This window comes from Lissotriton vulgaris, chromosome 5 (genome assembly GCF_964263255.1).
Source record: "Lissotriton vulgaris chromosome 5, aLisVul1.2, whole genome shotgun sequence".
Taxonomy (NCBI): Eukaryota; Metazoa; Chordata; class Amphibia; order Caudata; family Salamandridae; genus Lissotriton; species Lissotriton vulgaris.
This window is the reverse complement of record NC_141693.1, coordinates 1417880637-1417905050: the sequence shown is the minus strand read 5'-3', so window position 1 is coordinate 1417905050 and position 24414 is coordinate 1417880637. Positions and strand designations below refer to the sequence as shown.

The following is a 24414-nucleotide window of genomic DNA, read 5'->3' as shown; positions in this document are numbered from 1 at the left end:
CGGCCATTCAGTTTGTGCGCCCTCTAGCGCCCCCTTGCTTCGCATTTTTCTTGAAAAAATATTCTTTTTGATCCCACCAACTCCTGGACTAAATGAGGAGGGAAATGAATCTGTTCAGAAGAACCTGTTGCTTCACTGTCTATCCCCAGAACATGACTTGCTCTGAAAGACCAATGGTTTCTCTGCATATATCAAAATTTCTCATAAGAAACTATTTAGGGAATACGTACTGGATTCAGACAGTCCATTCTGTAGAGTTCTCCATTCTGTAAGTCTCTAACCTAAGAGACCGACTACGTTCTTGTGGAAAACACTGACTCTAAACTGTTTTGAAACCTCAGACTGTTATGAAACCACTCTTTTCACTTCAATTGATAGCCTAAATGAGAAAGGTGACTTAAGAATATTTCCATTTCCAGAGTTTAGGCTATAAACTAACATTAAAGCTGTTATCTGAGAACTTGAAATATCCAAATCAAGAAAATTAGGAACTGAGAGACTGATGCACGTGCATAATATGTTGAAACAGAGGAACCATATTTGGCCTCAGCCAAGTTGCCTTAAAAGGTTCAGAAAATGATAGTATCCAAAATTATCTGGAACACCAAGTACATCCTCTTGGGTCTGGATCCAGTTCAGGGCAGGCAATACATTCTTCCACACCAATAACATAGCCTCTACTCCAAGTTTATGCTTCTCTCAAATGACAAAGATACCATTTCCCTGTCTAACTAAACACAGATGTCGATACACTACAGAACTTTAAGAAAGCCAGAACCCCAAACTTTTCCAACACCAAAACAGTTCTTTATATGTTGTGTTTTTTAAACAAGTCTTTGTCATACCCTTGTGAAAAGGCTGGAGATGTGCCAAAGTCTGAACTGCAATTAAGAAAACCGACATGCTGCCGAAAACGGAACATTTGGTGGACAGATATCATGGTCAGGTGAGGACCTAAAGGCATTCAACCTACCATCCAATTGTTGCCCTCACTCTATAGACCCAGCAACCTTTGACCCCGTCCAAACTTGTAGCAATTGCGGGATAACGTTTGACAGCGCTGCCCCCGCAATACACCCCAACCCTAAATCCCCCCCTCAAACTAACCTCAGGGCGGGCCTACTAAACTGTAGATCCCTCGTCAAACACACTGATGAGGTCTGGCTCTTATTACAAGAGCAGGATTGGGATATCCTGTTCCTAACTGAAACATGGATCAAAGAGGACAACCTGACCTCTATCGCTCTTGCTATCCCTCCGGGATTTAAAATATGCCTCGCCAACCGGCCTGGGACAAAAAGAGGCGGTGGCGTAGCTATTATTTTCAAAGAGCATCTTGTACTGACTTCCTCGGCTGCCACGGCTATCCAAGGAATTGAGGGTCTTCACTTCTGCTTCCAAGTGAGCCCTCAGCTCTCACTAGCAGGACTAGTGATATATCGCCCCCCGGCCAGCGCGGACCCCATTCTAACTACCCTATTAGACACGATAGTGCAGAGCTCACTCCTCCACCCCCTTTTTTTAGTGGTAGGTGATTTTAATATCCACATGGATAAAGCAGACTGCGCCACCGCAGAGATTCTCCGAACAACGTTAGACGCGGCCGGCCTCAGATTGATCAATGAAGGCCCCACACACACTGGGGGCCATACTATTGATCTCATCTTTACTAATATCAAGGATGTGCGGCCTGAAAAACCTCTCCCTTTGATATGGTCAGATCATTCACTTGTCCCATTCACTCTGAACATTCGTAGTGATACTAAGGCGTCAAGTAAATGCTACTTTATGAAAAGACAATGGAAAAAACTGACCCCTGAGGCTATGTTCCCGGCTCTGGCGCAAACCACCCCCCCCTTGACAAATAATCCCAATATGGATGCTAGACTACTCAATGAATGGATAGGAGGGATGGTTTCTTCTATTGCCCCAGCCTCTCTGGCTTTATCAAAAAGAGAATCCCCCTCAGCTCCCTGGTTCACGCAGGAACGTAGGGAGGAGAAAGCGGCTTGTAAAAAACTGGAAAGACTCTGGAGAGAAAACTACGGTTTAGAAGAAAAAACTAGATATAAGGAAGCATCAAAAAAATTCCGGAAAGCTATTAGGAATAATAAAAAGCGCTTCTACGCGGACTCGATTATGCAGGCAAAACAGTCCAGCAAACAAGTTTTTAAAGTAGTACAGTCCTTCCTCAAACCTCAATGCATTGAAAGAGAGGTTGTTCCCACACCATTACTCTGCGAGCAAATTTCAGAATACTTCGATCTTAAAATTAAGAAAGTATATGACTCCTTTGGCCCAGTAATAAATACTGTGAAACAGGACACAGCGAACAATGGCGAGACAGGAGAAACCCTCACCCAGTTCGCGCATATCCCTCTGAACGAGGTGAGGCAAGAACTCAGCCGCTGTAAATCCGGTTCCCCTGATGACCCCTGTCCGGCTAAACTATGGAGCACCATAGCGGACTCTGTAGCGCCCACACTCCAAAGTATCTGGAATTCTTCCATCACGTCAGGAATCTTCCCAGACGTCTGGAAGCATGCCACTCTCCTTCCCCTAAAGAAAAAACCAAACGGGGACCCAGATGACCTCACGAATCTCCGCCCAATATCCCTTCTAGCCGCCCCGGGAAAAATGCTGGAAAAAGTGATACAACGCCAATTGAGTAAATTTGTGGAATCCAACAACATTCTCCATGAAACTCAATCTGGCTTTCGGCCCGGTTTCAGCACAGAAACAGCGCTCCTAGAGGTAGCTGAGTCAGTGAGGTGGTCGATGGATGCAGGAAGTTCAGCTATGCTGGTACTCCTGGATCTGTCGGCCGCCTTCGATACGGTGGACCACGCCAGATTACTCAGCCGGCTGGCAGAGACAGGCATTCAAGACAACGCGCTGAGGTGGATAAACTCCTATCTATCTCAGAGAACGCAGAAGGTGGCACTTGGGACGATTTCTTCCACACCTAAAACCCTCAACTGTGGAGTCCCGCAGGGCTCGGCCCTCAGCCCTCTCTTATTCAATATCTATCTGGCCCCCCTCTACGCTAATTGCCAACTGGGGTGTTAAGGCAATTTCTTATGCCGACGACACCCAGTTGGTATTTCCTTACTCTGAGATGACACAGGAATCCTTCGCAAATTTTAAAGGCTGTCTCCAGGACATTGCTCACTGGATGAATACTAACAAACTAAAACTAAATGCCAATAAAACCGAAGTTATCTTTTTCGGTAAGGGTCCTACCCCCGCCCCAGAGCTATGGTGGCCGGTGGAGATAGGCCCCCCCCCCCCTTGCCCAGTCATTCGGCAAAAAACCTTGGAGTGAGATGGGATGATAAAATGTCTTTTACTTCCCATATCCAACAAGTGGCTGGTTGCTGTTCAAGTAAATTAAGAAACCTCCGAAAATTTCTTAAACTTCTACCAGAGAGCTGCAGAAAAATGGTAGTCCATGCAACTGTCACTTCACGGCTGGACTATGCCAATGGTCTATACCTGGGCCTCCCAAAATTCCTAACCCATAAACTGCAGGTAGTTCAAAATGCGGCTGCGAGGCTGTTACTGCGAATTCCTTTCAAGCAGTCAGTCTCTCCGCATCTTCGAACCCTGCACTGGCTCCCTGTGGCCAACCGGATAAAATTCAAAGCTCTGACGCTTGCGTTCAGATCTTTGCATGGCTCCTGCCCACTTTACCTAAAAAAACGCCTTCCAAGGTATTCCCAAAGCCGTGCATTACGGTCAAATGACCGTGTCCAACTGGTCGTCCCACGAGCAAAAAAGGCACGCCTTGGCGGTCGTACCTTTTCAGCAAACGTCTCCGCTCTGTGGAACTCCCTACCTCAAGCAATCCAGCAGGCTCCATCTGAACCTTGCTTTAAGAAGATGCTAAAGACATGGCTCTTCTCCCAGCCTCGCTAGGTCTCCCATCTCTGCCCCTGGACTTCTGTGGTTCTTCTAGCGCCGGGACACCTCCTCGCGAGGTAGCTGTTCGCGCTTTATAAAATACAGTATTATTATTATTATTATTATTATACCACATACTCCGGTTCCACGATACTCTCTTAAAACAGGGGCATTAAGGAAGGTATATTGAAGTCCACTGGAGCAAGATATTTACCAGAATATCTCTGCTGGATGGCTTCCTCTCAAACACACCATTAAATGGTCTAGTACAATAATAATATTAAGTAATATTCACAACACTGTTCCCTGTCAAGACCTCTTTCTGAAGAACAGGGATAGGCAAAATCTTAACTCTGTATGGGATGCCTCAAAGTGCATTGTCAATCCCTGAATCTGAATGACTTGACTGAACCATCTGCCTTCACCTATTCTGGGTGAAATATGGACCCCCATCTGCTTACTTCGAATCAGCTTCAAAAGGACCGATGTCTCAGATTACTAATAAATTGTGTGAAAGTTGTAGTCTGTTGTCAAGTACTGATAATAAAGTATCAACTTCTGTCAACCTCCCTCTTATTTATGTAATAATGCACCTAAACATTTATTTAAATGGTTGCACCAAATATAGCACTGTATGTGTTTGGTCCACAGCCCCTGGTATTACTATGAGTATTACCATCCAGGTATCAAGTGTGACCAACCTTACTTAATGTCTGCCCTCAAACCAGCTCAGGTGAATTCATGATGGCATGGCCGAAATAAGCTACAAACACTTTCTTCAGGCTATTAACAACCCTTGACTATATCAAACATACCAAACTTGTGATCGATTTCTTATCATTGTTAACAGCAAGTCCCCCGCCTCCACTTCTGGACTGCTAAAGATCGAAAGCGGTATAACCACATAAATGGCAGTTCTCATTAAAAGGATCAGACTGTTAACAGTGCTATGTCCTTACAATGGAGTAAACATTACATTTTGAGGGGATTTCATATCCCTTCATGCCAGTGTGCATGACATACCCCAAAACCTTGCTCTTGTGAAAATAATTACTGTAGATGAGGGCTTTTTTATCCCACAATTATGACCTGAGGGTTCATCGCAAAAACATAACTTGATGAACATACTCTCTCATCAAAATCTGGAGAAGATCAAAATGAAAACAGGGAGAATTGAGAACTCTCTGCCTTTAAAACAGACCAAAGCAGTTGAAGTCCCACCCTTTAGGCTGAGACTCTAACACTTTACCTTCTAGGTCACAATTTTCTCTCTCTACCCATCAACATGAAGAAGGGAACTCCTTGATCATGCCATTTCCCTCACTAAGCCGAGGATCAGGATACCAGTGTTTGCAACACCCCTATTATTCACTATAAATGGTTACCTATTATCTAGTTCCAGGCCCTCACCAGCACTTAAATATACATTGGTCATTCCTGAGCTAATCCATTCACAAAGCACCCTGGCTAAACTCTGTGCATGTTCTTATGCCATTCGCCAATGGTGGGAGTGAGGCACATATTCACAATAGAGAGTGAGCGAAGCAGATTAATTGAAAACTCCCAGGTACAATCTCATCACAAAGAAGCAACTTCTGTGGTCTGTATGTCCCTTACGGATGTCCAGACTTTCAAAACTAGGGGGACGATAGAAAGAAAAAGTGCAAGAGATCCCAAAAGATAGTCCCTCATTCCTCAAAATATCTTCGGGTGGTGGGATATCCAAAGATATTGGAGAAGACGCCTCACTCCCTTTTCGTGACATGCTTCATCATAGGCGTCTTTCCACACCCAGGTAAGATGGTACTACCTTGGCGGACTCAACCAAAGATTTTATGGGAGTTCTTATATAAAATGTTAACTGGTCATGCAGGGAACCAGATGAATGATGTTAAAAAAACCTACAGGTATACCCAAACAATATGTTTATTCGTAGGGTACCTGGAGTATGGAATAAAATCGTGAGCAAGTAAAGAATTAGGGGGACCCCCTCTAAGGTAATTTGTTTTAGGTCAGGGAGAAGCGGGGAGAAGGAACCAAGAAAATGAGAAAAAACTCCCTCGTGACCTATTAATTTCTCAGGGTAATAACTCAAATTATACAGGCATATCAATACAACACATTTGTTTTACTTTTGCATTATTTTTTATTTTTCAAATTCCTTTAACATTCAGTTGATTCTTTTTTCATGATTTTTTTAAAAACACATTTTCTTAGGTATCAAAATTCCATCATAGATAACAAATTATTCAAAATCCACATTTCATTATATCTAAACTTTTATACATATATCACCAGGTAGAGAATAGAAAATACCACACATACCACTCTCACTCTTTCACAATCACAACTTCGCACATCTGTGCCTACAAACACGTCTATTTAGTTGTTCTCTCTATAGCCCAATATGACCACTCGGATTGGTCAACGCGTTTCGGTGTGTTTGAACATCAATGGGAACCACCTTCATCAGGACATGCCAGATAGAATAGATGTTCTCTAAAACCTGGAAATATTCATAGTATTTTTTCAGAGCAGATAACAGTAAATCGTCAAGAATTTTTCTTACGACCACACAGTGGCAACAAAAAGCTCAAAAAGCTCGCCAGCCATATACTTCTAGGGTTCCACAGGGGAGGATTATTCTTTAAGGGAAATAGCTCCAATGTCTGTACATATGGCCAAGTGGACACCTTGAAATTATGTTCTTTTCCACTTCATAATCATTCCCTTTATTTCTGTGGATAACGAAGCTCATCCGTCTGAATCAACAGTTATTTGGCAGTATGTCACGTCACGCTGTGATGTCACGTTCACCTCCGTCACAGTCCGTCTCCCTATGAAATGTGTTGTATTGATATGCCTGAATAATTGGAGTTATTACCCTGAGAAATTAATAGGTCATGAGGGAGTTTTTTCTCATAAAATCGTGAACAAAACAGGGTTTATTCTGAACCCTATTGATTCAGTTATACCCTCTTCAAAATGCCAACACGTTTATTCGTAGGGTACCTGGGGTATGGAATAAAATCATGAAGAAAACACACCATTAAATGGCCTAGTACAATAATTAGTACTACTGGGTTTCGAAAATGTGCACTATGTGGGTCAGGGTTCGTGTTGCTGTCTTTTAGTCACACAGTCACAGCTGGAGTACCTATCACTCGGCGGCGGGGCGAGAGACATAGGTACTCCGGCAGTGACGTTACTTTGACAAATGTGTGACTAAAAGACAGCACCACAACCCCTGACCTGCATGGTGCAAATTAGCAAAACCCAGTAGAAAAACTACTGGAAAATAGAAAATACAGGAGAGCAATCTGGGCCTCACTTTGCATGTAATGCGTGCTGAGTTCAGAGCAGGGACACCTACGAGTAGATATTTTAGCCCTGAAGAAGACCCCAGACCTGTGAGGGCTCACGTTGCAGGCCGAAACATGTTGGCATTTAGAAGAGGGTATAACTGAATCAATAGTGTTCAGAATAAACCCTGTTTTGCTCACGACTTTATTCCATACCCCTTGTACCCTACGAATAAATGTATTGTTTGGGTATACCTGTAGGTATTTTTAACATCACTCATCTGGTTCCCTGCATGACCAGTTAACATTTTATATAAGAACTCCCATAACATCTTTGGCCGAGTCCGCCCAGGTAGTACCATCTTACTGGGTGTAGAAAGATGCCTAAGATGAAGCATGTCACGATAAGTGAGTGAGGCGTCTTCTCCAATATCTATGGATATCCCACCACTGGAGATATTTTGAGGAATAAGGTGTGAGAAGTTGGCCTGGTATATAATGCTCACTAATTCTAATGACCACTTTGAACCATGCCAAGCAACCCTTATGATGATTGGTTGTAAGTCAACCTTATAGACCAGTTATCCTAGTGGTAACGTGGACAAAGCAGTCTTAGGCTAAACTCTGAAAGGCATGTGAAGCCAGCTGTATTACCATACACAACCCTCTTGAATACCAAATGAAAGGACACCACACAGATATATATTGATTTATTAACTAAAAGTATCCCCTGGACTCTTTATGAGCACAGAAGCACAAGCGTTAAACACAAGACAGTTTAAAATACACAAAAGTTGCACAATATGGATGAGCCCTAGGGGCAACCTAAACCATATACTAAGAAAGTGGTATAAGAGATACCAATCGGAAAGGAAACAGGCCTAGGGCCTTGGGAATCGCTGGAGCTATTCGAGACTAGCAGTGACTAAGTCGGGAAAGGCCCGCGGGACTCGGGTGCAGTGTTTAAAGTGCACACACTCACCAATGCAAAGTTTATGGTGCGTAAAAAGTTCAAAGTTAGTTAGTTCGGAACCTTCCGAGTGACCTAGAAAGCTGAAACTTGAGACACAGGCCCTAGAGGTGTGTACCAGTGTAGGAACACCGGCGGAGCTGAGTTACCTCACCCACAGGAAGCGGGTGCATAGGGTCGAAGTAGTGTCGGGTTTCGTCACGCTGGTCGATGGTGCTTGGAGATGAAGATGCTGCAGGCGGCTCGATATTAAGAGTTCCGGTGGATCCACGCGTGGATCTGAAGATGTGAAGACCTGAAAGCAGAGGGGACAATGTTCAAAGTCACTAGCCAGTGACTACCGTGGAACCAGATTGGAACCAGGCGATGTCGGGTGCAAACAGGCGTTGAGGTGTAGCTTATCTCTGCAGCCACGTGGACACCGGGGGTCGAGGACGTCCAGGAGTCGGTCACGAGCTGTCCCACGCAGGCTTCTCGCTGTTGGCGGTGTCGGCAACCTGATCGGAGCAAACAGGCCTTGGCTAATGCCAGCCACGCAGGAGTCGAAAAAGGCTTAACACTCGGACCAGCAAGGTCAGAGCGGGTGCTCCTTTTCACAGGAGCGAGGGCAAGTCTGGAGCAACCAGACCCGCGGTGTAGTTCGTAGTTGTAGTCGCCAAGATGGCCGCTGACCACGTGGCTAGTGGCCGGGATGGCGCGTCGAGTGGCACAATGCAAAAGAGCCCCAGGCAGATCGTGGAGATACTGGGGGGCTTATCTTCGGTGCAAGGGCTGCTCGGTGGTGGGGGTTCTCAGTCCCCAAAGCACAACGTCGAGGATGCCTCTGGTGCTGCGCTGTCAGCTCTTCGGGTGTCTTCCAAGAAGTCCGGTCCCACGTCTCTCGGTGCCTCCACGGGTCCCTTCTTTGCAGGGACTGTGGATCGGGCTGTGAGAAGTCTGGGAGTCTGGGTCTTGTCAGGCTTTGGGCTCGGGCTCAAGCGGGAGGCGGCGGCAAAGCAGACGTTGATTCGCTGGTTGGTACCTGTGTTCACATGGTGGCCACTCCTAGGCCACAAGGGAGATTCTCTTCAGTCTTCTGTGCAGCAGAATGTCGAAGTCCAGGCTTCTTCTTCTTCGTGTAAAGTTGATTCAGGATGATCTGCTGTGCAATGGCACTGCTCCCACTCTTATTCCCAATCTGAGGGGTGGATCACCTACTAGGTCCCTCCTCTGGGTGGGACCAGGAAGGGGGCGGTTACACCCCCTTTCCTTTGTCCAGCTCCTCGCCAGGCCTGGGTCTGGAAAGTCCTAGGACCGGTTTGGACTGGCTTATGCACGGGGACACCTTGTGTGCCCCGGGCATGTCTCAATCTATTCAGCCCTGTCCTACCCAATACACAAAACCCTGTCTGGGGTGGTGCTCGCACCTCCCAAGGCAGGAAACCCTTTGTCCAAGCCTCCCTCGCTGGAAAGACTCCTAGCAGCAGGAGGTCAGACTTGTGTCTGTGGTGGCAGCATCCATTTTGTGATGCTGAGGCTCTGGTTAACTTTAACCGGGGTTAAGGCTACACACATGTCGTGTCCCTCTAGAAGGGTGGAATGCTATCCCCGTCGACAGAACTGTCGAGGGGGATAGTATTCCAATTCGTATGACACCTTACTCGACATGTTTTGATAAAGCCAAACCAAAGATCGCATATAACCGCGAGGATTATAATGCATAAAAAGAGTATATGGTATGGCAATATCCCGGAACAGCTAAGGGAGTGGTTCCCTACAGCTGCAGACAGGCTCAGCTCATGCTAGAGCACCATCTCACATATTTCCAAGCACTCTGCCTCCAGGATTGATGAGGCCTTCCATAGGAGTGGCTGATAGGAACATATGTGTCCAGTTTAAGGTCAGGTATAGGGATACTATACCTAAGTAAGAGGTGATTACACCAACTTACCCCAGCTGAGTGATCAGCCAGTTGTGTCAAATATGGAGGCCAGGCCAGGGGTGGCACAATATATGCTGCAGCCCCTGGTAGGCCTTGGAAACACCTATGCCCTGGGTACCTAGGGTACACTGTTACAGGGGCCAATAAGGTGAACCAGTTCCAATTGTGTATGCACCTAAGGTACATGGAGTCCATTTTAAGGAGAGAGCAATTAGCCTGGGGCCCTGAATAGCAGGATCCCAGGCCAACTATGTCAAAAACCAGCTAAACACCAGGCAAAAAGTTTGGGGGTAACCATAGTCAGATATCCACCTTCCTACATAAGGGACTATATTTTGGGATCTCTTGCACTTTCTTTCTATCCTTCCCCCTAGTCTTGACAGTCTGGACATCTGTAAGGGACATACAGAAAACAGCAGTTACTTTTTTGTGATGTGGGAGTGAGGCACAGCCCTTCATTCCTCCAATGTCAGGAATCAGTGGCATTGGACCTCATGGGAGTTCAATTTCGCACCGTCCCATTCTGAACACAGGCAACTGCACTGCTGCAATAGGGATTCAAGGAACCCTCCCTGTCTCAGAAATGTGGTATGAGAATAAGCTGCCAACTCGCACAGCTCTTAATTGCAGGCAAATGCACAGCGTGCATGACAGTATATATGTGCCTGCTTAAATACCGTATTGATCACTGCAGGCCCATGAACTGTGGACCTGATATACTATTATACCATTAGCATATGAATGTTGCAAACTGCACACAGGTCTTATGAACGAATACTATTTTGAGAACCAACTTGTGTACGAATAGGTCTCTTCACAAAATACTGAATCGCTGAGAGTTGGAGATAGGCCTGCATAATTAATATTCATTACACAGGTTGCGATTTTAGACCCTCGACAATTGGCTGCAATCACAGCGAGTAGGGACGATGTCTGGCAAGGGACAGCAGACCAACATCCCTATGACTGGGTTGTAAAACTGAAAAACTTTTTTTTCCCCTCCAAAAAAGCAACACTTGTGCTTTAAAGGAACCAATGCTGCATTAAAAAAGGATTCGGTTTTGGAAGATTCAGGGGGGTGCAGGCAGTGATCCTTTAGACCACTGCCTATTCCCCTCCAGGCTGACAACACAATTTCCAAAGAGGAAGGATCCTAATAGGACCCCTTCTCCTTTGCCATTCCAACTCATAGGTCGGTAACTCAATGGTTTTCGACAGCAATAGCGGTTGCAAACCTGCTAACACATTCCTTGCTGAAAACACCACCTTCTAAAGTCAGCAATACGTACAAACTGAGATTGTGAGTCTATTGTCGGTTACTGGTCCTGCCCCTAAAATAAAGTGAGGGTCATAGGGGCCACTTTTAAGAAGAAATAGCTACTGAACGATCACTGATAGATAATTCAAAAAAGAGTTTCAAGGTACAGAAGACATGCTATCCTGTGAGTTTCTTACTATGGTCATATTTTAAAATACGGCCAGCTACACATGTTTCTTGAAGGATTAAATACTGTTGATTACGGAGGACATTACCGTAGCGTCCAGCTCTTCCTATGCGATGCATGTATGTTTCCCAGTCCTGTGGAACATCCAGATTAATGACCAAGTTCACTTTCTCTGCATCGATTCCTCGTGACGTCTGAAAGGTATAGAGAGAGTAGTTCATCCACTTTTCAAAGCTTCCAGAAAGATGACAAACAATTAAAGAAAGCATTCACAAAATATTGGAAAAACAAAATATAAAAAAAACAATATAAAAAAACAATATTAAAGCATTGAAAGTTAGCAGCAATAGATAATCAGGCTCAAGGATTTCACTTTAGATGACACATCGACTTGCTAAAAATAATGGTCCTCAGAGTGGAAAGGAGACCAGGGGAACATTCAAAATGCTCATCATAGGGGTGGGAGAGGGCCAAAGGAACAGCCAGAAACCTTTGAGAAATGATCCGAGAGCACAAGAGAATTTATGAGGAAAGGAATGCTGTACCTGTACTTTTGTTCTAGTCAGCTAAAGACATCCAAATAGCATTTTTGTGATGAAAGTAACTTGAAGATACCAAGTAAATATAACTTCGTCATACAAGCCCAAAGTAATTAATTCTTTGATTTTAAGAGGTTAGAGTAAAATGTACAACCATGCTCCTTCTCAGAATTTTTTTTACTAGCTCAGAGATAGAAGTAACCTGGTGAACTATGATTTTTAACATTATGTCGATGGGTTTTTATCCCATGTAAAACCTGGTGAAGAATCTCGGGAACCCTTAGGGCACCAGGGCCCTTATTACGAATTGGGGGCACGTTTCCGGTTTGCACCATGGCGCACCTTTAAATAGGTGTGCCATGCGCAAACAGGGAAACTGTGCTGCCCAAACACTTGCTGCCCTGGGGGCAGCCCTTTCGAGTGAAATATGGAGTGGCTGCTTTAAAGCTGCTCCGTGTTTCACTGTGCAGGTGGCTACTCGTTTGCACTGTAACGAGGGATTAGAGATCCATTTGCAGGCGGCTGCACTGAAGGACTGTACCTGCCTGCAAAGGGATGTCTGGGTGGTCCATGGGACCTCCTTTTCCCGCCTCCAGAGGGTGCACTGTTTCAATGCATCTCCTGTCAGCTTCTTTGCCTTTCAGCCCATAATACAGAACAGGCGCAGAAACAAAGATTCCCTTATTTGCATAGGGCCACACCCCCATCCAAATAAAGAATTGCCCTCTTGAGATAGCGCTGGCAAACATGTAGCTCCGGGGCTGTCAGTACTATAGAAAGGGCCGTACAAGTGTCTGCATCCTCTTTAGTAATACCAAAATGCCCCGGGGGTGTGCACAAAGTGGGTGCACATGCCTGTTGGGCTCCTCATGCATTTTCTTTAATACTGCCCCAGAAGTTATTATGTCACAGTTGATGCATGAATGCCCCCTAACAGTTTCCAAGGATCTACAAGATGAAAACCAGGTGGTGCAATCAGAGCGAGTAGCTGGTTAGTTCTGGCGGATTATCCATCTTCTGGGACACGTACTGTACCCGATACTTAAGCTCTGAGCTGGCTAGAGGGCCTTTGATGCTGTTTCCGAGTTGGTTTGCTTAACCACGATCAACTGCCCAGTGTAGACAGACATCTGACATCCCCTGTGGTATTAAAATGGGAAATGTATCATAAAATGTTATTGTCGTTTTTTTCATGCCCACAGGAGAATGTACATAAGTTTCAGAGGTCTTAAAGAGGAGATTCAAACTTAAGAGGATGGTGGCAAAAACTTGCGCTCTGTAATCATTATTCTTCTCGAGGTTCGCCTCCTGCCCCATTGGGGGCAAAGTCTTGGAGTGTTCCAGATGTACTCACAGTCGGGCATGAAGAAACCCCTTCACCACCTGGCTGGCCTGCCTGGAACAGCATGGAGTGGCATCTTTCATCCCGAGCGATGGGGCTAGGTTGGGGGAAATATACAACATGGAAAGTACAATATAACCAGCACACTGTGTTTTCCGGAATAAATTAAGATTCCTAATTGAGGCACCCTGAGTGAATTTGTACAGGTGGCTTAAAAAGCGATTTGCAGAACAGTTCTGTAAATGACTGCTAAAAGCCTTAGGTTGGAAAAAAACGAACTGATTATCCCAGCATTATACAGATAATATTATAGACTCAGGCTTCATAAAAAGTTTTTGGAACTCACCAAATCAGTTGAGATCAGGACCCGACAATGAAACTGTTTTAGTTTTGCCATTGCATCCAGCCTGTGGTCCTGGCTCATGCTCCCTGGTGAAAGAAACAGCAGTAATGACCGCAGTGAAGAATCGCTCTCTTGGCACAAGTTACAGGAATAGGACTTTAAAAACCTTTTTGCTTTGTAAACTGGCAGAATTTGACAAGGAAATAAATATTTTTGTAAATTATGCTAAAACCTACTTTAAGACGACATGTAACAAACAGGTAATTGTAAACTTTATAAATCCAAAATATTTGCGGGTAAAATTTAGGTATCAGATGCATACATAAGGTATTGCAAGCCGCTTTACTGCTGTCATTATCAGCAATTGGTTTATTATGCTATATTAAGTGTAAGACTGTACATAACCGTTTAATTTGCTAATATTTTACATTTCTACCGTGCACTGTAACCCGTCAATACTATTTTAAGTACAACTATAAATGCAGGTTGTCATAAAAAAAAAGAGGTTATTCCAACTGTAATTTGTTATGTTTATTTGTTGAGAATACCAATACCAGTGGTTTCTTGTTTCTGCATAGCTTCATTAGGCGCAGCCCATGACAGCAAGTAACATGGTTTCTGAGCTTAGTACCCAGGACCAGTCAGAAATCATGATGCTGGGGAGGCAGAATTAAAATGGAATCTGTTCTTCTACTCTAGTGGCCAGTGTAGGGACTCCATCATCAAAGAGATGTGATTAGGCTTTCATAATAGCAGGAGAGCCCATGCTAGGCCCCAGTGGGAGCAGTATAACAACCACTAAGTAGGGTGTAATTTACTATTCCAATAAGTAGGAACCCATAGAAGACTCATCTTTGGAGTACTGCAAGGATCTTCCTTCAACCTGACCCACTTCAAAGTCTACATGATCCCTCTGGTCAACATTGTCCGCTCCAAGAGATAGATGTCCTTTTCTACACAAACAACTCATACTCTCGCTCTCAGACAAGACTCCCATCACCAGAACACAGACTGGATGAAGAGCAACTGTCTCAAACTTAACAACGACAAAGATAGAAGTTGTAATCTTCTTGAAAAAAACCTCACCAGAGGACTCCACCTGGTAGCCTGCCATACTAGGACCCACACTGACCCCCAGCACTTACGCAAGAACCTTGGGATCATCACCATCAAACTTGACCGGACCGCCCAAGACTACTGCATCACAGCCTCCTGCTTCCACACACTGAAGATGTTGAGAAAATACTTCATATGGCTCACGAGCAGCATCAGCAAAAATGTCATGCATGCCCTCATCACTAGCAAACTGGACTACGGGAACTCCCTTTGCTCTGGGGTAAAAAATCATCTCACTAGGCGAGTGCAAACATCCAGAACTCGGTAGTCCGAATCACACAAACTCCTATGTAGCACACCTATCACAACTCCTCAATGAGCTCCACTGGCTTCCTATTCACAAATATCCACAATTCAAACTCCTCACTCATACCTTCAAAGCACTACACAACTTTGACCCAGCCTACTCCAATACTCACATACATTACATTACGTTACATTTCACAAATCATCAAGGCACCTCTGATTGGCTGGAGTCCATCTTGCACATATCCCACTCATATGCAAAACCAGATACAGAGGTCGGGCCTTCTCCCACATCAGTCCAAAAGTGTGGAGCGACTTACCGCAACACATCAGAGGCCCCTCCTCACTTCTTGAGTTTTGCAAGAACCTGAATACCTGGCTCTTTGAATAGCCCTCCTGCCCAGTGAAAGGTACACTACCAGGTGCACTTTACAAATACACAACACAAAACCAGGATCCAAATCACATACATATGGCACACTTTTCTTGTTTGTGCCATAGGGCATTACAGCCAGGTGAGTGAGAATACAGAAAAAAAACTGTCCCGAGTTAGCGATTGCACAGGGTACAGCACATCAATACAACGAACCAGCAGTTTGAACCGTTGCTCCTGCTTTTAATAGAAACACATCCAGCACAATTTTTCAGAGTTCCAGGGATCTCTCCGTAAAAGGGCGCAGTTTATGTCTGCTTCCACCTGTGTGGAGATGGCGGCGGGGTCCATGGGATTCATGTCCTGTCTCCCAAGGAGCTATCTTGGGTTGTACACCTCATAGTGTCTGGCAAATCAGTGTCCCCGTCCCCTAGACAGCTTCTTTTCCCTGCACCCTCATCTGTAACAGTATCTGGGCATCATAGCAAAGGGACTTCACATTTGCATAGGGCCACAACCCCACACAATCAAGGGTACAAGCACTGGGGATCGCACAAGCACACATTTTGCTAAGTCACAGAAGCATCTTTGGCCCCTTCTGCAATACCAAATCGTTCTGGAATACTAACAGCAAGTGTAAATACCTTCTGCGCACCTAGGACACCATATGTAATACAGCTCTAGGAATAATGCAAGTTATACTGCTTTGTGAGACAAAGGTATTACCTCCTGTATGGTCTCATGCACAGGTGATAAATGTTGCACTTTCAGGGCTTTCCATTGAAATCTATATGAAGAGTACAATGCCTCCTCAAGGAAACTTGCTTCACACACAACCAGTTGTCTCTTACACATCCGATATACCAATAGCTTATTACCACTGCTAACTATGTAGATGAGGGACATCAATCTTTGCATTAAGCAGGGTCTATTGGTCTGACAGTGAATTGGGGGGGGGGGGGGGGGGGGGCTTGTGGTGTGCCAATAAAAATTGGCTTCACAGAATAAACCATGTCATTAAGGGAAAAAATCCATAATACTTACAACGTAAGATCTACTGACCTCTCACAAGGCCTTCATTGAGTTCTCTACAACAAGTCGCAAATCCTAATTGGTCTTCTTCAAGCCATCATCGTACATAAATCCAAAGGGATTAGACTGATGAGTGACTCGAGTTCTCACCCAATAGATCATCAGGCTGGAACAAACTGGATTAGAATGTTTGAGGCTGTAGGACACTCAAGGGACTACACATCACACCCCTAACAGATAAACAGATTACCAAAGGTCATATGCTAGGCAGACTTCGGAACTAAGCCTGATATGTGGCCAGTGTCAATAGCCTGCACTGGCCACGAACTAAAGAAAGGCGGCAGCAGGCATACGATGCCGACATACAGTACCCCATTTCTGGCTCTATCTGGTTGGCCATTAACTGTTCCATGGAATAAAATAGTAGCAGACTCTCCTAGGGTCAACCAACAGGATCATCTGAAGCCTGTCTCAACCTGGAGAGAAGGGGAATCCTACCGTTTCAGAGCAGGGTACCCCTAGGTGAGCAAATCCTGCTAGCGCAGTACCTCTGCCCTCTGAATTTTCTCGCTCACTCAATACAACATTATTTGCCTCTAGAAGGACTCAGCAGTGTCCTAGCACGCACGCACTCACTCCATCCATCCATCCATCCATCTATTCATTGGGGGCTAATAGAAGGCAAGCTGCAGAGTTCCAGTACAGGTGAATATGAAGAATGGATGTAAATTAGGGGTATCCAACGTAGGTCCAGAATGGTTGTTTCCAAGACAGATTTTCAGTAACTACACATACCATACATTTAAATAAAGCAAATTAAAAAAAAACGTGTTTACGTAGTAGGTGGTTATTATGAATATCTGGCTTGAATTAGACTGTTTGGTACCTACATTTAAAACCCCATCTATAGATGGCGCAAAACTGCATAGACTAGTCTGGAAGATATGAACACATCTGTGGTGGAGGCCGAATGTAAAAAGAGGAGGAGAAAGTGTTTCTGCATAGCCTGATTGGATTAAAACAGATGTGTAAACGGCATGGATCTGGGCAGTCAATGTCAGACTGTTTTCTATCAAGAGATACAGGTTATTAACCACTGTGGCTGTGTCAGGGCAATCACCCATGTATTCAGGAAGCTATTCTCAGACAATCGACTCTGTTTAGTTAAAGGGCCTTCTAATCTGATAATTCCAGTTAGCCAAATAGTTTCTAGGTTTCAAGAGCTCATGCCACACATAATTAGGACTAGTCAGTTCCTACGGAAGGGGAAGCCAATAAGGCGCACATTCACATGTGGGTCTCTAGGTGCTAAAATATCAGAGATTTTTTGGGATCCAACTCAAGGGTATTCATTATATATTCAACTTGGAAGGGTGAAAGGATGAGTAGACCCGCCAAAATTGGAACCTGTGCCACGAGGTCAACAGAGTCCTGGAGAGGATGCATTAGTCCACTGAGTGACCAACTAGTTGCGATTGCCAATGACTGCTTTACAGTCATTTTTTAATATATATTTACATTTTTTTTTATAAAGATACAAGTTTTTAGGTTTTTGTCCAAGACCATGCATGCCCATTGCTTCCCACTGGCTGGCTTCATTGGTTCTAATTCATCAGCTTCCATAGGCTTCTTCTTTCCTCTTCTTGTGTTTGCTCCTCCCCTGGATTATGGATGGATTACTTTGTTCCTTGCTCTTTCAAGCCCTAGTTTTTTCTTTTTATTTAAGCACTCTACAAAAGTGCACTGATTCTTCAGCTACCTCCCATGTGTACTTCACCCCCTCAGTGTTCCTCCCCAGTCCCTCCTGCCCACCCTTCCTCCTTCATGTGCTTGCCTCAGCCTCACCCACCAAAACCCTCAGGTGTTTGTTTGCTTCCCCCTGTTCTTTCTGCCTGCCCCCTGTTGTCCTGATTGCCCCCAGCCCCTCCAGGCCACCCTCCCTCAGTGTATTCCTCGATCCCATCCAGTATCCATGTTAACCTTCTTCCCCTGCTACAGAAGCCCAATGCAGTCCTGTCGACCCTCATGTCTCCCGACCCTAGATGTTTGAGCTGTCGCGTTCGGAATATGGAGACCCAGGTGCTAACTGTCTTGGTGCTAGACTCAACATCGTCTGATTTTTGGCAAATCATTCATTCTCCCTGTGCCGAAATGTGACTAAAATGTATTTATGTTATCCCCACTTGAAGTACGCAATCTTGTAGAGCATTTACCAATGCCTCCCGTAATGTACAGCACTCCATTACTTCATAGCTAGCTTTGTGCTGTATAAATACCGGTACCTATATAGATACTCACCTGCTTCCACTTTTGCCCAAGAGCACTGAAAGCACCACAAACTCAGATTGTGCAGTCTGTGCCGACTGGGCTCAAGGGGATTTTCGGCCAAGGCGCAGATAGTGTGCTAGTTTTAGCGCTGGACAACCTGCCCATGACCATGGATGCAGGAGACACATCCTCTCTTACCCTACTTCAGCAGCTGAAGACCAGGCTGTTTACAGCTTCGTCTAATTTAATCAGTGTAGCCGACGATTTGCAGTCTATCCTCAGTGCCAGACACCTTACAAGGGCACTGCTCACACTTCATAAAGCGCTCATTAATCCATTCAAATTTTAAGTCTCAAACTAGTGTAAAGAGTAACTTTTTATTTTTACTTTGAATTTGTACAGGTGAAGAAATAAGAGATTTTCTATGTAGCATTAACATAAGAACGTGCCCATTTTTACACAAGCGGTTATGGTAAAAACGTGTGGAAAACCACCTATTGTAATTGTAGAGATATTTTATCAGTGGCTTCAGACACACTGTGGACAAACTCTATGGAAAAATATCAGATAGGATGAAAAATAATTGAAATGGGTAGAACAGGGATACCTGTTAAAATTAGCCTTAGGCGAGGAAGCTGATTTCTCAGCAATAGGAGGACTACGGCTTGGGGATCAGGTGGCACTCAACCTGGTGGCATTTAGTTTATGTACTTAGTGCCTTCTGAAAGACATGATAGGTTTTAATGAAAACATTTGGAACGTACACTTCCTTAAAAGTTGTGCATGTAAATCAATGATTGTTAGGGCTATCCCTAAATATGGAAATTGAAACAAGAATAAATAAATCCAAAAAATATCGCGGTTTTACTTGGTTTCACGCTGTGCCCAAGGTTGGATATTGTAGCTCTAAACCAACTGGAATAATACTATGCAGTGCTGGGACCTTCGAAGCAAGAGAAAAACAACATTGATTTATAAAGTTGTTCTCTATCAACTGTGACTCAGGGAACAACGCAAATTGATGGGGATTTTGGAGGGAAAAGGAGAAAAGAAGTAGGCTCACACCTTTTTGCAACGATACAGGAAAATGCATTTATTTCTGGGAGCCGACATCGCTACAACTAGTTCATTTCAATTTAGTTTACAAATTGTTCACAGGGGAAATAGGATATCACCTCAGCATGGACATCAAGTAAGTGTGAATTACTTCTTGGAAACTGCAATTGTTTAATTGTCTTCGATCGGCCTTCACACGTTTAGCAGTCAAATTCAGCTCCATAATCACCCAATTGAAGACATTTTCCAATGTCCTACTATTCTACTGAACTTAGAAAAACGCAGATAAACTAAAAACACTTGGGTTAAGCTAGTTTGTTCACTTTCAACACACGCTATGCAGTAACATAATTTACACACAGTGCATATTTGATTGGGAGGCCAATGTCCTGCACATAAACAATCCAGCAATAGTCCGGGACTGAAAAAGGTAGGAAAAAAATAACCAACGAATTCAGCCTTATTGGATTTAATTAGAAAATATAGTTTAAAATAATAAAAAAAAAATTAAAAAAAATCTTTCTCTAGGTAAATCGTTTATTTCAGAATCACAAAGCCAGTCGGCAGGAGTTACTTCCAACTTGTGGATTTAGGCCATAGTTCTTCAAGTCCCAAGTCTTTTTTTTAACTTTTATTTATAGTTTGTCAACAGATACAGGCAACAGTAACAGCCTTCGCAAACCAGGGGTAAAGAGAGGGCAAGCAATATCATCAGAACTGCGCATTATCTTCATGCATCATATACATCAGCCAGAGGGTGTTGCCAGCTTAACAAACCGTATAACATTCGTATGTCCATGTGGTAAGCAAAGGCCGCTTGGAAGGAGATGGGTTGTGAGGGAGAGGAGATCTTGCTTGGAAGGAGATGGGTTGTGAGGGAGAGGAGATCTCTCTGGCCATCAGTTAGAGAGTGCACTCGGAATTTTGACAGTACGTTCACATCTTACGAGGGTGTTCTTCAGGCGCCTACTGGCTAATATTGGTAGGGGCCGCCACCTGGTCACGCTGTGCACAGGTATAAGCTCCCAGAATTCCGCCAGCTGGTTATGACAGAAAGCAGCGTCTTTAAGCCATTCAGACACCTGTGGCCAAGTCCCAAGTCTTAGCTACATTAGAATAACTGAAGGAAAGTCCGTGCCTTTTCTTCATCTCACTGCCACTGTCCTGCACGGATGGATTCTCTCGATGGCCAGCTCATCTAGGCAGTTACTCAGGGAAACGGAAACCAAAGAAAACGTGAAGAATCTAATGTGACCCAATGCCAGGTACCCAAAAGTCCCAATGCCAAGGTAAAACAGCAAAATGTCACTTCACATAGAGAAGCAAATATTCCATCTGCACAGTGTGTCTCTTGTCTATTTAATTTGTGTTTTAAGATTCATCTGAAGAAAGAGGGACAGGAGTTCATAAGTAAATCTGATGATTTTTACAGATTGTCACATGATCCCTTTATTTAAAATGGTCCCGGTCTTTGAGAGCCTGTGTTACATATGTCTAAACAAGCTTTACTACTCCTTAGACATGCTCTAGGAGAACTGCTGCCACCCAGGAAACTATCTAAAGGATTCTCCCCACCAACTCAGCCATCCCACGCCATTAAGCTGGGCCACCATGAGGAACTGCACCCACTAACTAGAAGATCTGGCTGCAAATACACAGTAGAGTACAGACCACAATAAGAAGGGCCAACACAGAACTGACACCCCAAATACACAACATTCAATTCAGATAGTAGACCACTGTCTAAGAGTGGTGCAGCCCACAATGGGAAGAGAATTTTTGTTACAGTTATGTCACTGTTAATGCAGAATCCAAGATCAATGCTCTAATATTCAATGATTTTTTAACATGAAAATAAAAGCAGCTTAGGAAACAATTTAATAAGCTCGTCCTTGTGTTTAAATGTTCTAAAGACACACTTCTGACTGCTGGTGGTTGTGACAAACAGAAAGTTAAAGGAGGTCATTCATAAGTAATTTTTTTTTTTCCTAAATTGGTCATGTCTGGAGGATCAACCTTAGTAGCTCTTTTGCTCCAGGATATTGCAGAGATAACCCCGATGAATATCTTCATCCACACCTCTTTATTTCTCTCATAAACTGCTTGATTAAAGACTTGGTTAATTCTTAAATGAAAATGGTAAATGGTTCAAAGCAGGATAGATGTAATGAGTTGTTACGATCACTCTTTTTGGTAAATTTTGAAGTCTTCAATGCACCTGATGTTAATTCTTAAGGAACATTAAAAATAATTTGCAGTAATCTCACTGATAGCCTAATAATTTAAATGAAAATCTGGCACGAAGAGGAAGCCAGTGCAGATACTTACGGACAGATGTAGCACTTAAAAAGCCTCCAGCCAAAGTGACAACAAATGCTCCCTGAGCTAAATCACTTAATAAACACGGTAAAAAGGGACGATTTAATGGCCAAACAAGCAACACTGCAATAGTCAAGAAGCATGTTAATGAGAGCTGATATTGTAGAGAGAAGACGATCAGCGATCAGAAAAAGCAGCAGGAAGTTAAACGTTCTTGTATTGAAAGGAGCAGGAGGAAACAGTTGCTGAGGCCTGAGAGGCCTGAGCTGATGTTTGAAGCGAAGGCTGCCATCACTGCCTCTATCTTATCGGTCTATGGATTAACCCCTTCCGTGCTCATGACGAGCTGAGGTCGTCATGAGTTGTGCCGCTCGCATGCTCATGACGAGCTCAGCTCGTCATGTAACGCGGCTTTTTGAAAAAAGCCGCACAACGCAAAAATAACCACCGCACGCATGTGGTTAAGCATGAATTTCCATTTCCACTCGGTAACCCCCAAGTCTACACTCCCCACAGACGCTTACTGTTTGAAGGTGGTTTATTAGTAAGTGTAGGTAGGTAGGTACCTACCACTAGTAAGAAGGCCACAACAAAATTTAAGGTCCATTCAAAGTCTCCATAAATGATAACCTTTGCTCAATCCTTGGTAGCTGGCTGCGAGCAGGCAAGTTTAACTTGGGAGACAGGTGTATAAAGCATAAAAATAAATAAATACATATATTATATATATATACCAACATCAATTTATGAAATATGAAATATTTTGATTATTAAAATGACACAAAACTACAAAAATCTATTGTAGGGAACCAAAGATTTGAATTTTTAAAGATTAAAAGTAAAACTAGCGCTTAGAAACAAATAGAGCTCAAAGGGTTGTAAAAGATTGTGCTGGACCAGGACACCAGGACAAAGTCAAGAGTCCACATCGCCCGCGATGTACCACTTTGACACTTCAAGAAGTGTTTCTTGCTGCAGGTAAATTGGTCCACATCACCAACAAGGGCTCAGAAGCTCTGGTTTGCCTCTCAGGGTCTGGGACTTCAACTCCCACAATGCACCTTGTCAATCCAGTAAAATCCAGGTGAAGCTTGTCAGCTGGAGTTGTCCGCATTGTTAATGTGCAGGCAGCACTTGTAACACTTTTCTACCTGTTTCTGATCAGGGAGTTGACTCCTTATCCTTCAAGAAAGGCAAAGTCCTTTTGTTGTGAAGCCTTGTGAGTGCACCTGGCGCAGTCCTTAAGAGTGCAATCCTCTGGTGTGCAGTCCCAGGGTCCAGCAGGGCATTCCTTCTCCAGATGTTTCTTTTGGGTCTTTGAGGGTCCACAACACCAATACAAGGTTCCAGAATCTGAGTTGCTCCTTGGGAAGTTGGGAGTACAAGACTCACAATGTACCTGGCAAAATCCTTAAGAGTTCACCGAACGCTGTCCAGCTTGGTTCTTCTTGGTGGAGATGATGCAGGTGGAGCTCTTTTAACCTGTTGCTTTCAGGGAGTCCACTCCTACAACTTTCAGAGCAAGGCAAAGTCCTTTTTGGGCTGAAGACCAAAGCATGCAGCAGGTGAAGTCCTTATGAGTGCAGTCCTCTCTTGTGCAGTCCAAGGGTCCAGCAACCCAGCCTTCCTTTTGTAGATTCAAGGCAGGGATCTCAGTTGCTGGGCAGCTCTCCCATATTTATCTGTGCTTCTGAGGTGACAAGGAGGGGGGGGGGGAATCACTAACCAATAGGCTGCAGTGTGCCTCCCTCAGGTATGACAACTTCCTCCAAAGTGTGGCATATTCTTGCCCCAGAAATCATGATTCTGTAAAATAAGAAATGGAGAAACTCTCTCCTGGAGGTTAAGATCTGGCTAAGCAAAGCCACTGGCATGGCTAACTTTCCCTAACACTCCCTTTCTAGCCCCTCTGCTAATTCAATTACCGGGGCTCCTCTCTGGCTAGGGGTGGAAGAAGTGAGGTTAAGCCTGTATTCTGTCCTAACTGCCATTTCCTCTTTGAAGACCAGTTTGGCTACTTCACCCCCATCCTGCCATTTGCTCTGCTTCTGCAGATTTCCTCCCAGCAGATGCCCTTTGTTTCTTTGCATGCCACTTCACACCTCAGTGCAGTTTGGCTCAGCCTGTCTAAACCCTATCTAATAAGGAGAGAATGCTGTAAGGCTGGATTTTGGCCCATGAGAAAAGCAAGTTCTATAACCTCTTTTCTGGGATAGTTATAATAAATGTAACCTTTGCA

General features: G+C 44.2%; 1 protein-coding gene across 1 annotated transcript in view; it reads right to left on the bottom strand.

Moving 5' to 3' along the window:
* DDX20 (DEAD-box helicase 20) overlaps positions 1-24414 on the bottom strand; it is a 302908-nt gene that overhangs the window by 47047 nt on the left and 231447 nt on the right. Inside the window, exons 8-9 of the mRNA XM_086923351.1 lie at positions 13769-13851; positions 11630-11735 (exon numbers count right to left, since the gene is read on the bottom strand). Coding sequence (XP_086779477.1) covers positions 11630-11735; positions 13769-13851 — 189 coding nt within the window. The remainder of the gene's footprint in view (positions 1-11629; positions 11736-13768; positions 13852-24414) is intronic.